The sequence below is a fragment of the Xenopus laevis genome, chromosome 3S (genome assembly GCF_017654675.1).
Source record: "Xenopus laevis strain J_2021 chromosome 3S, Xenopus_laevis_v10.1, whole genome shotgun sequence".
Lineage (NCBI taxonomy): Eukaryota > Metazoa > Chordata > Amphibia > Anura > Pipidae > Xenopus > Xenopus laevis.
The window spans coordinates 71607825-71622583 of record NC_054376.1 but is presented as its reverse complement, the minus strand read 5'-3'; the positions used below and the strand labels follow the sequence as shown (position 1 = coordinate 71622583).

The window sequence follows — 14759 nt, the reverse complement described above, 5'->3', positions numbered from 1 at the left end:
AGATTTTGTCAAGATTTTTCCCGGACCAGAATTTTTTGAGTAAATTTATTTAGAAATACAGTAAAATTGTGCACAGGAGTTTGGTCAAAGGGGTTTTAGGAAAATAGTATGACATTTTCAGATTTTAGTAAATAACTCCCTTAGGGTACATGTTTATGAAATCCATTACTTTTGATATTTACCTTGCTGATTAGAGGCTTGACACTTTTTTATCTGTGAGCAGTGTCCAATACGAATATTTGGGTCTGTAGTAAAACACCATGGTGACTCTGAACCATCTGGATTTCGGCAATAATTTTCACTCAGATCCCTACAAGAGTTAATATCATATACATTATAAGTGCTTGCAACAATTGTTTTAAGGAAGATTGTTCTATGTGACGTGTTGGTTCCTTTCCTAGAAAATGTAAGCAGAACAGTTTTTAAAAATGTACAACAACTTGCTTGTCACTGATGATCAGTGATGACCAAATTTCTCACCAAGATTCATCAAGAAAAGTATTTTCTGGGTAGCAGATCCCATATCTGTACTATTGTTTCAATAAACATTGAACATTATTATCAGGAGATATTTGTGCCTTTTAATGTTTTCATACATTAATTAATCGGTAAGAATCTATGTATACAATATATAGAAAAAATATGTTATTATATTATTATAAAATGTCTGAGCTATTTTATATGGTGCCGGACTGGGCCACGGGGACAACAGGAAAAAACCTGGTGGGCTCCAGCCTTCATGGGCCCCTGTGACCCAGCCCGCTCCCCCTGGAAAAGGGCTCTTCATTCATAGTCAGTGGCAGAACTACCAGGGGAGCAGGGGGGATGCAATTGGATCCCCTCACATCAGGGTCGTGCACCGATGTAACCGCTAAGAAAGTCGCTATGGAGGGGGCTGCACGACTGCGTGGCCCACACCCGGGCCTGCCCCCACCTAGTTATGTTACTGTTTGTAGTCTTGCTAGGCACTGGATGGTCCAATTCGACTGTGATCTTATATAATTTTGTTGAATAAGTGGTCAGCTGTTGGAAGAATAAGATTATTTAAGGGGAACCCTTGACTGATTTCAAATGCATACAGACGTGCAGAGAGTAATGCACTGTTTTTGTAGAGCAACATCTAAGAATACGCCTGAGCTAGTAATTAATTTCCAGGATTAATCTTTGAAATGACAAGGTTTCCATTATTCCATCATGCAACCACTTCTGACCTGGCATAAGGCATAATTTGGGATTATCTATTTCACTGAAAGAATGAATACAAGTAAATGGGAAAATCATTGTTCCATTTTAGGATTATGCACTGGTAGTGAAAGTATTTAAATGACTAAACAATTACATGTGTCTTTAATAATCCTTCTTTTGATCCTCTTTCAGTTCGCAAATCTAAGGGGGAGGGTACATTACAGGCACAATAGTGTGTGTACATGGAAACAATTGCGCATTGCCTGGGTGCATATAGGAAAACAAATCCTGCACTCGTTCAGGATTATCAATACAAAAAGAATACATTTATTACTGACACAATTTTGGTTAGGGAGCAAAGCCATGCGTGCATTGGAAAAGCTGTAGCTACTGTTTAATGAATATATTTTTATTCCATCTCACACTAAGTCCTGTCGAGTATAGCGTCTATATGCAATTAATTATTAAGCTTCGTATAATCACTATTGCTATGAAAACCTTTGGGTGTAACAACTTTATTTATACATTTATCAGTTATCTGGAAGGCTCCAAATTATGGAAAAGCCATCTCCCATGGATTCCATTTTATCCAAATAACCTTGATTAAATCTAAAAATTTCTCTGTAATAGTAAAACAGTATCTTGTACTTGATCCAAACTAAATTACGATTAATCCTTATCTCTGTTTGAAGGCCTTTATTAGGATATGTTATTATATTAATAATAAAGATTCACTATAGTAATGGGTGAATCTGTCTAGTTTAGCTTCTGCAAAATAATTCAAGAAACGGTGTAAAAATGTGCGAAACACATTGAAGTCACTGGGCATCAAAATAAATTTGACACACGACAATTTTGACGTGACGGCAACTTTTATATACACGACTATTTTGTCCAAATGTATTAGTCAATTTTGACGCACACAATTTTGATGCGCACCATTTTTTTGTGTTGCTGCAAATTTTTCGCCAGCGAATTTTAGCCACAGTTTTGCAAATTTATTAATGGGCGGCGAAACACAGAAATTCGACACAAATCCATGCCTGTTGAATTTATTTGCCCATCACTAGTAATAGCTAGTAATAGTATTCAACCATGTATTTAATAATAATATTGTATAAAGAATATAATGAATAACTATATTAAATAACAATCAATGCCCAGAGTAATTTCACAGAGTATTTTCTTTGGCTGCTAACAATTCTATGGAATGTTCTGCAGTGTTATTTTAATTTCATTTCTGGAAATATTTCTCATTTTCTAAAACAAGCTGATGATCATCAAGTTCAAATGATTTCACATGTGGTATCAATAGCATAATACTATCAATCTTTGTAAGTAATGAGAGGTTTCTGAAATAAGCTTGACACTAAGGGGTACATTTATCAAAGGGATTACACACAGTTCACTACAGTTTACAGGAATACAAAGTTCACAGCTGAACCTCCAGGCAACAGTGCAGTAGTGACATCCCTCCTATGGATGTCGTGCAAACATCACCAAAAATGTTCCAAATATATGGAACACTTTAAGTGTTCTGAGATGGCACTCACTCCCATCATCATTTCACCACAGGAGAAGATATTCTGCACCACTATATTCACTTGCAGACTGTCTGTCCATTCCTTGATAAAGTGATTTGCCTGTTAAACCTTAGGCCCCTGTCCACTGATGAAATACTGTACAAAGCCTATGCTGTCAGTGGTGTTTAGAGATCTTGTTCAATGACTGTAAGTCTGCGGGTTGAAATTTTCTGCTGGGACTAGGCAGACATTTGTAATGCATATGATTATGGTGGTCTAATCTTTCTACACAAACAGTAAAGTGTTTTACAGGTGACTTTAAACCCTTAACTGGTCCCCTGACACAGAAGTGCTTGATGTACTTGACTACCCAACAGACAATAAAATATGTTGAAGGAATACATTCTTAAAACATTAGATTTAGCTGGATTTATATAATTTACAATAACAATGGATTGTATCAAAGCATGATTATATCTGGCTACAAAATAAAGAGCCAAGGCTTCAGTGTATTTAATTGTACTGCCTTGCCATACTGTAGTAACAACAACAAAAATGGATACACACAACTGAACAGAATTTGTGGCATTGATGCCAATATTTCTTTTTTTTCCTTCAAAGGTGACTATAAAATACAAACATCTGGCTTTCTCATATTTTATCTTGTTCATTGCTTTTTTTTTTTAAAATACATAATCCCATTGATCCACTGGCACGAAGCCACTCACAGTATGCAGGCAAGAACAATTACTAAAGTGTGATTTCCATTTTGCAAAGTGTGAGAAAGATATATATGTCTATTATCCCAGCAGACTTCATCTGCAATGTGCAACTAAAGATCAAAATTCCCACAACATTAGACCTATTAAAGGAGAACTAAAGAAGTAGGCTGGAAATATTCCTTTCCCTTTTAGGAAATTCAGAAATTCAGACAATATTAACAGCCAGGATTCAGCCAGCTCACTTCTCTGCTAACCTCTGTCAATGTAGAGAGACTGGGGCAGGCAGAATGATAATTTCAGGCCATTGATACCATAGTTGATACTGTTACATTTAATAGGCCTTTATTTTCACATCCCACTAAAATCATAGCTCCATTAATAATAATAATAATAATAATAATGAAATAATTAAATCTCAATAAAAGAAAAGCCCCACATGTGCCAGATATTGGTTTTGAGTCACTCTCTAGGTATCTATAGGTAATTCTGCTCCTTATCTTCTGTTTACTTGGTGTTTAGGTGATGATAATGGCATTTTGATTGCATTTGCAATCCTCTTTGGACCAGAAAAAAATGAATACCTTCTGTTTCCCTTGTCCCTTTCAGTGGCGTAACTAGATATTACTGGGCCCCAAAGCAAATTATTTTTCAGGCCCCCAAAATGTTTAGAGGTTGACTTGTTTCTCCAATATTTATTGAAATTGTATATGAATTAGGGCCTCATGGGGCCCCTATACCTCCTGGGCCCCCCTGCAGCCGCAGGGTCTGCTTCCTCTATAGTTACGCCCCTGGTCCCTTTATTTGTTCCTTAGCATTACAGAGACATACTGTTTTATAGTTCAGTAGGTCAACTGCTTTTATTAATAAACTGATGGTTACATGCATTAACTTACTTGCACTTGTAGTTCTCTGGAGTAAAATTGTGCAGGTGTGGAAACTGAGAATCCCACCTCTGACATTGAATGCCATTGTATGTTGTGCTGACACTTCCACGATACCCCTCACCTTGGCCTTTCATGCAGTCTTTCGTAATATCTGTATTGTTGACAATGCTGTGTACTATAAAAGGAAACATTTATTAAAGGTCAGGTGAATGGCCCACCAAGTAGCTCCATTAATAATCAATGTGATTTGGACTGTTGACAGCTGTAATGTATTTTTAAGTGTTGGAAGACATTTTCTGCTCAATGAAATTATACAATACATGAAGTCTGCCAAATGAGCACGTATATTTAACATGATTTTGAAAGATTTTACAAATCCATTAGCATTCCAGTGAATATTTTCTAGCAGTCGGATTATTAATTGCTTGCTGCTCCATTTGGGCAAATAATTAGGATGTCTGAAATAAATTCTTTTCAGCATATGCTGACAGTAATACCTGTGAGATTTACTGATTCAATTTATCTTTCCTTATATACTGAATAAAATAAATTGCCTCCAAGTGATGCAGGCAAGGTGAAATATAGTTGCATGGGTTGAAAAAAGTCCAACACACATCCTCACCTTCCCCCCCCCCACAGGGCATTCCACAACCTCACTGCCGTTAGTTAGGTTTTTCAATTCTAAGGGCAATGGCACATGGTATGTTTTGTTGCCTGTGCTTACAGCAACAAAACTTTAGAAAAACTTTTCCATTGGTGTCCTTTGAATCCCTGCTAGTAAACTATTTATATTGTGTAACTGCCAGTTTCTGCATTTTCTGGCCAATTCAAGCATTTTCCATTGACCTCAATGGAAAGGTATTTTTTTGGAATTAGTTGCCAGAACTGGAGGAGATTAACTGTCAAAATGTACCATGTGCCATCATTGCCAATAGTTGCTGTACTCACTGAGCCATTTGTACCGCTGAACACAGGTGCAAATTTCTGGTTTCTACCTGTGTTCGATGATTCTGTGCAGCTCAGTGAGTAAAGCTGCATGTGTTCAGCATATATAAGGCCATCTCAGGGGAATGCATTATCAAACACTCCTCTGTAAGAGCTCTAAGGCAGAGAATATGACAAAATGCATTTCTTTTTTTCCCTACCACAGAGACATTTAAAAAGTAGCTGTTACCAAACTACAAGTTCCAGCTTGCAGTGACTTTGCTTGGTTGTGAACACCTGCTGACAGGTGATGTTTAGTAACAGCTGGAGAGCCACAGCTTGAATGTCACTGGTAATGACAAGGACCCCAAGCTGGGCGATATATACTGCTTACTTATATACTATAAATTATGCATGAAAGATGGGCCATATGGGCATGTTTAGCACTTACAATTTCCTAAAACATGGCCTGTCAAAATGAGGAGTGGACCATGCTTGCCATTATGTCATCTTCAACCAACAGGCCACTATGTGAAGCTAAATTCTTCATTATTTCCATTTTGTATTTGTGAACCCCAAAAAAACAATTATGTTTCTTGCTTTGCATGTAGCCTCATTAAATCACAGTGCAGTTCAAATCACAAGATGTCATCCATAAAAAAAAATTCCATAGGTGCTTACATATGCTCCTCTATACTTGTTTCTTGCACAACATACAGGTTGCATCTTCTTTACTGTGCAACATAAAAACTGTTTCTGTCTTTTGCTATTGACTTCTAAATTTGCAGATTACAAAGACAATGTATAGTTTGTTGTATCAGAAATCAATCAAGTTCCCATAATGCCTTGCACCTATAAATCATGCATTTTGGAGTTGTATGACTTTATGTAAAATGCATTTACTGTATTACAGCTTTCTAAAGCTATTCTAATCGATTAAACTCTATAGGGACTACTTAGTTACCAGACTGGGCCTGCTCTAAGGCTTGCCATGTCAGTCTCTGCCAAAGTTTGCCAGTGGTTTCAACTGGTTCTCTTTCCAACAGCAATTCTCCAAAGGAGATTAAGCCTTTCAATTTTTGCTCTTGCTTTTCAAACAGAGAATGGGCATACCTCCAACTCTTAGGGGCAGATTTATCAAGGGTCAAAAGTGAATTCGAGGGAATTTTCGAGGTAAAAAAATTCGAAATTCGAAGTAATTTTTTTGTATACTTCTACCATCGAATAGGATACTACGACTTTGAATTCGATTCGAAGTAAAATAGTTTGAATATTCGATAATCGAATACCGTCTCTTTAAAAAAACTTTGACTTAAATAGTTCGCCAAATTAAACCTGCCGAAGTGCTATGTTAGCCTTTGGGCATCATCTAATGCAAGTTTTTTGTAGACAAAGTAATATCGCTTGATCGATCGATGAAACCTTCGACTGCAAAATGGTCAAATTCGGTAAAAAAAAACATCGACTTCGATATTCGCCATCGATGGTCGAATTTCGAAGTATATTTCACTTCGAAATTCGACCTTTGATAAATCTGCCCCTTAGACTAATTAGATGAACTCCTGGTTAAACTTGACTGATTACTGTACAACAACAGGTTAGAAGGCCATCTACATAAGTGAAATGCACTTAGAATATATTTTGTCATACATTTTCTTCCATATTTCAAATTGTAGTCATATTACAGCTAATGGTAGTTATTGCATGTTTATAGTCTTTCATTACTAAGAGTTAACCCAACAATAACTATCTAGTGGACAATGTTATCTTCATATGTATTTATGATTAACTTTGCTAAAAATTCACAGTAGCTGGTCAACCTTTAGTATAATCATTCCAAAGTTTCTTAGACAAAAGACAAAACCAGGCTGACATGTGACCCAATGTTGCCAATATGCAATCATTAGTCAACCCAGAAATGCTATGTACTCTAATCTTGGTGGTTTATCAAGCTTCAGATGAAATTGACATTAACATATTGAAGAATCTATCAGGAGTTGTAGTCTGTAAGTTTATGGCCAGGGACCACAGAGGAGTCTTAGGGGCTACCGTAGAATTTGAAGTAGGGGGCCTAGGAGTATACTGAGCTGCAAACCAGGCAGAAAACATGCATGAGGGAACAACAGTGTTACAAGAAGTTAAGCACAATTTCAAAGCACAACAAGGCAAGGGTAAGGATATGTACTTGCATCAACATGGTCAAGAGGCAGGCAAGCAGTCTCACAAGTAGGCAAGGCAAGGAAAAGTCCAATATCAGCATACAGGTACTTAAGTTACAAAGGTCAAAATTCCAGACAATAGAACATGGAAGGTGGAATCAGGACAGTCCAAGGTCAAACTAGAATAGCAGACAAGAACTTGTGGATAGCAAGTGGGCCTAAAAGGTTTACCTATGAACTGGCAGTGTCTATTAGTGTCACTGGGCCTTTTAGGAAACTCATTTCAAACTGATTGGCTGCAGACTGATGAACACATTTCCTGGTGTTTAGAGAATTTGCTCTATTGCCAAGGTCACAGTAACATAGTTTGCCACAGTTGGATAGTTTTGCAGTAAGGCTCCCACACTAGGATCTTTGCAAGATTGCAAACTAGTATTGTACTTTATAACAATCAAGTAGTATGGGAACAGGGCTGGCAGGTATGTGCAACATACTGTATTTCATAATAAAAGCATGACAGGAATTTGAGCCTTTAGCATTAAAATCGCCATTAAAAACAGAATAGTATAGACATTGCTTCAGAAGATGTATAGTATATTTCTTGATTTGCCTGAAGAGTTGGACACACTTCAGAGATATGAGGAGATAACATCAGATCATATATTTCAAATATAAAATATGGATCATTTACCGTGGGTAAATTGTGACAAACCATCTGGCAATTTGTCAGTGCAGTTAAGTAAAATCTTTTATGAATACAAGAATAAGACAAGAGTAAGATGTACAACAGGTTCTACTGTCACTGGGGTACACAGAACGCATGTACAGTGTATACAATTTGAAATACTTGAACCATTGCAAGAATAGAACAATGAAATGTCACTGTGTGAACAACCCATCACATTTTATATCTTTTGTCCTGGATATTAAAGAAACTATAGATAGATGATTGAAGGGACCGTGTATATATGTAAATATGTAATTTTATGATCAAGGGACATGAGCCAATGTTTGTCCACAAAAGTGTCAGACTTTGGCCAATTATGCCAAATACGGGAATAGGTAGCCACTGATGGAGCGGTGGCAGGTGGTTAGGGTCATATCATGGTAAAAAAGAATTTGACAATTAGTCAAACTGTCTAGGGTTACATAGGCTTAGTGGTAGAGATCTATAGTAGTTGAGGATAGTCTTTGTACAGGTGATGCAATAGGTTGGTTTTGTCACAGCGCTGGTGCTGAGAAGCAGTAGGGTGAAGAATGGAATGGAAAGTTTTTTTGTTGGCCAGTGCGCATTTCACCACCTCTGGCATGGGGTCCCTTGGTGGCAGCTGGGACAAAGATTAGAGAATAGACATCACCATATTGTTTGTAGGGTGGACACTCAAAGAGCAATCCTCCAGGCAGTAGTAATTAGAACCTATGATTAAGTGTTGTGAGAACACGAAACACATAAGGCTGTTCTACACACTTGTACTTCTATAAAGGCCCATTTTTACTGCTGCTGCCTGGAGGATTGCTTTTTGAATGCCTACCCCACAAGCATTATGGTGATGTCCGCTCCGTCATGCTGCAGGCTTGGGGCAGAGCAGCTGAGCCTTTTCATTCACGTGATGAGTCTCTTAAAAAAGAACTGTTTTGATGATGATACATTAGAGAATAGAGTCAGGGTACTGGTGGATTGGTTAATAAGGCTTGTGCAGTTCAGGAAGAACAACACGCTGGAATTGTAATCACAGGACCACTTGCCTGGTGGGTTAGGCTAGGGTAAATAAATAGGGTAAAATTGTAATAACTTAATTAACCTCATTATAAAGATACATGTTATTGGGTCATTGTTCTATTAATAAAACTTGCTCCGGCCAGGATTTTCCAAATAAAAATAATGATGTCTGTCTGATTCTTTCAAATGAGAATTTTTAGCCTGCAGCAGATGTGTTTTGGGTGGTGGAAGTTTAAAGTGAGTGGGCACCAATCCCTCTGGCCTTCCACAGTCCTGTTATAGTAGGCTTACTCCGCATCTTGGTACATTTCATGACAAAATGTGAATGTAGCACCATCTGGAAAATAAACTCATACTAAAATCCATGTTGCAGTCCAATGTTTTGTTTGGCAGCCTTTACCTCATCTTAAGACATGCAGACGTTTAGCTATGACAAATAATTATAATAAAAGGAAGTGTTTACTGGATATTCTGCTTATTGCCACATGTTCTAAATAAAGTATGCCATTTTATACCTCTCTAGTCACACAGGCAGCTATTGAGCATTATACAGTATGTGGACCTAGATTGAATTTAATTTTGTTTATCTTAGTGAATGGGAAATGTATGGCTCAATTGTACAAACAGTAAAAGCATCGAAGGTTCATTTCACAGAACTTGATTTCTTTAAGTAAATCCAAACAAAAACTGCAATGAGCTGAATGACTCACACAGAGTTTAGGTCATTTACAGTGTTGATAACGTTTTGCATATTTTCGAATTCCCAGGCGATAGAGCTTACTATAAAGGTTACACTCAGATCTATAACATTTGTTAGTAATGGGAAGAAAAATGAGTCATAGTTGTACACAGACGGCACTTGGTCTGGAACTGGATATTGTGATTGCAATATATTCTTATAACATTACTGATGAAAACTTGTGTGAATGCAAGCTCTAAACAGTGTTATGCTAGTCATAGACGCAAAGATATAGTTGCACAAATCAAAGTTTCATATGATTTTCGGATTGTGTATGGATTGTCCTGACATTTTTTGCACCATGGCGATCGGTCATTTAGTCGATCAGATAGTGTTATCAGTAATTTACAAATTTACAGAATACATTAAAGGCTCTATATGATTTCTTATCTCTTTGATTTCTTAGCATGCAGGTACAGTATTTCAGACTTTTACCCTTTGTTCTTTTTTTCTATGTGCGTTTTATTTTTAGCATGCAAAATATGTCAATATTTCTTTCAAATGGCTGTAGGTGCTATACATTATGGAAATACCTGTTAAATCTGGCCAGATGGCAAAAATTAGTCAATGTTTCCTTATTTGTTAGTATAATAATCCGCAGATTTCTGAATGGAATCATGCATGTTGGTAAATCTGTTTGGCAGATCATTGTATTGCTAAATATATTCAATCATCCCCCTGAATGGATTTACTTTCTCCAATACTTGGTTCCAACATATAGTTCTTTAGGCAATTGCTAAAAGACCAAATCTGGACCTGTGCTGGGATTTAACTCACCATGTCTTTAGACAATTTGGTGTAATAGTCACATATTATACACAGAATTAAGGGGCATATTTTTTATGCTGTATAAAACTAAATTCATCACAAAAAGGAGTAAAAAGCTGTGCAAAATTAATGGCAAGTTTATCAAGGTGTGTGTAATTTTACACCACGCGAACGCCTGATTTGACACTGTAAAGAATTGCCACCGTTTTTTACACAGTGAAGCCTGGCCATGTATGGGGTATTATCTCGCTGTTTACACAGCATAATAAATATGCCCCTAAACGTAAACATTTTATGTGTTTGTGTTGCCTGCTTAGACAAAGAGAGAAACAAGTAAGGTTATGGTGTTCAGTGATAAAGGAAGACAAAAATGCTGCCACTACAAAAAAGTCTTCTCAAAGCAGTAATTTGCTGTATTCACATTGCTTATGCTAGACACATTTCTTTGCCCTATTGAACCAATAAATATGGATATACCCTTTAGGATATATATATGGGCTGAAGGGACATATAACAGGTACTTTGCATTTCTCAACCAACATTTGATTAAGCAGAGGTTATTCTTGTCATTTTTCAATTTTTAAGTAGTCGAATGAGCATTTGGGGGGCTGGAAATTTTAACTGCACCATAAGCTTATTGATTTATCTGTTTGTTTTTTTTCTAATTCCAGCCCTTCAGATGCAATGATCCCATCCATTGTACCGATGAGATCTAAAAGGGCTAACTAAATCAGTCCAATCATGTTTGCAGTACATCTCTACAAATTTTGTAAGTACATATATTTTCTTTAAGACAATACATTGCGTATAGAAATTGTCCCATGAATTCAGTCTGTTTTTGGCCTCATATCACAGATTTTCAACCATGAATTATATGACCGTATATAATATATTTATATATAGTCTAACCAGGTTGTATACATGTAGTTGCTGGGATTTCTCTATGGGAAAGTAATTGGTAGTACTGATGACCTTCAGCAGACAAGGTTTCAGAAAGTGATGAAAAAACATAACGACGACACTCAGCTAGGTGGTCTGAAAAACAATTTTAAACTGAGTTGTTGCATAGGAATAATTAAAGCCTTTCAATTACTGTTTACAGACATGTCTCCCATCGCAGGAATAGCAGCCAAGATGGCTGCAGAACATTACACAGCCCATGTTGTATTACCAAAGACTGTTATAATTCAACTTTTACTTATTTTGCTTGTTAGAAAAGGGAGCAGACTCCTTTTCCCAGGATTTCATGTGTCACTCAGCAGTAAGTTAACAATATGCTTTCAGCAACATGCAAAGTATGGCCAGCTGGGTAGGAGCTAAATATACATGGCAGTTAGAACACATGAGCAGAAAGATTTTTTTGCCAGTTAGAAACATAACATAATCTCTGTATTGAAATATGATGTTCAGCTAATGGCTTACATACTTATTATCATTATTTTATAAACTTTTTTTGAGCATGCATGAATATTTACCTAATGTGAGCTAATGGTTGGTGTTGTAGTTTTTCAAATTTGCATAAAATCACATGTATAGCAAGATTATAATCAGATGGAAAACACTGAAAATTGGCTTTATTCTTACAACAATATTTTTTCTGCTGCATGGCATTTATAACTGGCATTGTTAAACCAAATGTCAGTGTGACGTACTGCAGGTAAAGACCAATTTCTTTTATTTTTAAGGTTATGTGAAAGGTGCAGTGTATGTGCCCATCAAAATAAAGATCAAATATTAGGTTTATTCTGCTGTCATGACAGATTTGAAAAAGTGCTGAATTCTGCTGAACGCCCAACCAGAGTCAGTGAGTGATTAAAGGTTTGACACATTTAGTGGAGATAATAACTGGCAGCAATTGTTTCTTTTCTGACCTGTTTACAGTTTTGCATTCTGATAAGGAACAAAAAAAGGAATTAAAGCATTTTGTATCAGCTCACCACATGGTTTAATTGCACAGAACTCCCAGGGGGTGTCAGGGTCAAGAGTGTAACACCAAGGCCTGGACTTGCCATCAGGGTTGCGACAGTAATTATCATTTAGACCCTTGTTAGGATATCTGAAAATGCAGAAGAAACATATCCTTGTGTCATCCATGTATGACTGACAGATATCATCTTTCAATTTTTAAAGCTTACAACTAGGTACAGATTTCATGAACGCAGCATGGCATTCCAAGGTCCTTAGCAGAGCTCATATTTACAAGAGGAGAGCCTAAACTCTTTCTTCCTAATGAGATCTGCAATTCTATGCTTGTACATGAGCAATAAATGGATTGAGGTTGTTCCTATTATTAATCAGTGACGTATTTTACTCATTGAACTTGTATAAAATAATGTTGTTTTTAAAATCATAAAAATGCCTAAGGAATGGGTACATAAAACACTCACACAGAACTAATTAATTTCCCATTACATAATGAAGATAAAAAAGAAAGCCAGTCATTTCAAGTGTTGTATAAAATAAACCTGGTCTAAGAGCTGATGGCATGAGATTCTTATTAAAATGTGGGAAAATTAGTGGCACCCGAGGCAAACTTTGAAACATAGTATAAAGTTGCTGTGCAGATTTGTCAGGTGACATTTCAGGCTGCTCCCATGAAGATTTTATAGGATTTCTTATTTACATTTCTCAAATTAAAATTGAAATCTACTATTTGAACAGCTCTTTAATCTGACATTATTTATCCTGGTAGATAGTGCTGGCTCCAGATATCCATGATGCATTTTCTTATTCATCTCAGTGTTAATGCATCTTTTTGTAGTAATATTAATTATGAGAGACACATTGTTGTTGACAAAGTAAGTACAAGTCTGATACAGTTGTGGAACTAGATGATACTGGGCCCCACTACATAATTTAAGGCCCCCTAAACTTGAGAACAAAAACATTTATAGAAACATACTGTATATTGAAGCTATGCCACCTGTACCTCCTGGGCCAACCAGTAGTTGCAGGGTAAGTTGTCTAGAAAGTTAAACCCTTGGAAAGAAACAATTGTGTTGATAATATTGCTGATTATTTATGAGCAATGATTGGTGTATATTGAGAAATCAATAAATTCACAGTACATTGCACAAGTCTATAAGGCTAATTTTATGAATGAAATGCAACAAAGTTCTACAAAGGATGAAAATCACCATGTTAAGACCTGCAATTTCCTCAATATGGATATTCAAGTTAAAATCCAAAAAAAATCTATAATGATCATATTTATTTTTAAAACAGTGTTCCACATAGCATCACAATGTTATGTGTCTTAATATGTGAACTATGAGTAAATGTATAATTTATTTGCCAGGCTAACCCTAACACCAAGCCATGTTGGTTGCATTTGTATTATTAAGGGCTATATTACCATTGGATTTGTGGACAAATGTATTTTTAGCACATATTGAAATAATGATTTAGACCAATCCAGTAAATTAGCAGAGTAAGGGATAAATCTATTTGTTGAGATCAATTTGTGCATCAAAGAAACTAAAGATGCAAAAGTACAATACAGAAATAATGTGCCCTAGAGAAATGCTTGGTTTAAACTGTACTTAAGAAAGTCATTCTTCACTCAAAATATAAATATTGTACAATCTTTACTTCAAACTATGAAATGGTGGGCATCAATGCTTTAAATAAACTAGGTGGGGAACTTTATTCGCAATCAAATGCAAATAAATCTTTGTTATGAGAGCATACTGTAAAATAATCATGTGCCTTTTTATTTTTACTTTTATAGTAAAGCAGTACCGTGTAAATGGAGACATTACAGACAAAGGATTTATTCCCATTACTTAGTATTAATGTGTAATGTCTAAAATGATTAAAATGAAAACTATTAATGAAATAAATATCAATGCAAGACATGACAGACTCACTCTTAGGAGCTTGCAGCTGCAAAGCTTCATGGTGCAGGCTAATATTTTGCAGTATGTAATTTTTTTTTTTACAGAGAAATTAAGCCTGTTATTATGAGATGCAGCCGGTTGCTTAGACATATTAATTTACCAGTGTTATGTTGTAACTGATTTCCTGAAATAAAAATTTTAAGCCTCTGCTAGAAACGATGCAGCTGGGGGATGTCTTAAAGGTGTAACTGTCACATCTAAAACGTATAATGGTTAAAACCCATGAAATGCTATAA

The 14759-nt window shown here is 36.2% G+C and overlaps 1 protein-coding gene across 1 annotated transcript in view; it reads right to left on the bottom strand.

Moving 5' to 3' along the window:
- The window catches only part of hgf.S (hepatocyte growth factor (hepapoietin A; scatter factor) S homeolog), a 78832-nt gene that overhangs the window by 27078 nt on the left and 36995 nt on the right, over positions 1–14759 (bottom strand). Inside the window, exons 7-9 of the mRNA XM_018255753.2 lie at positions 12562–12680; positions 4324–4489; positions 183–310 (exon numbers count right to left, since the gene is read on the bottom strand). Of these exons, the coding sequence (XP_018111242.1) occupies positions 183–310; positions 4324–4489; positions 12562–12680 (413 nt within the window). The remainder of the gene's footprint in view (positions 1–182; positions 311–4323; positions 4490–12561; positions 12681–14759) is intronic.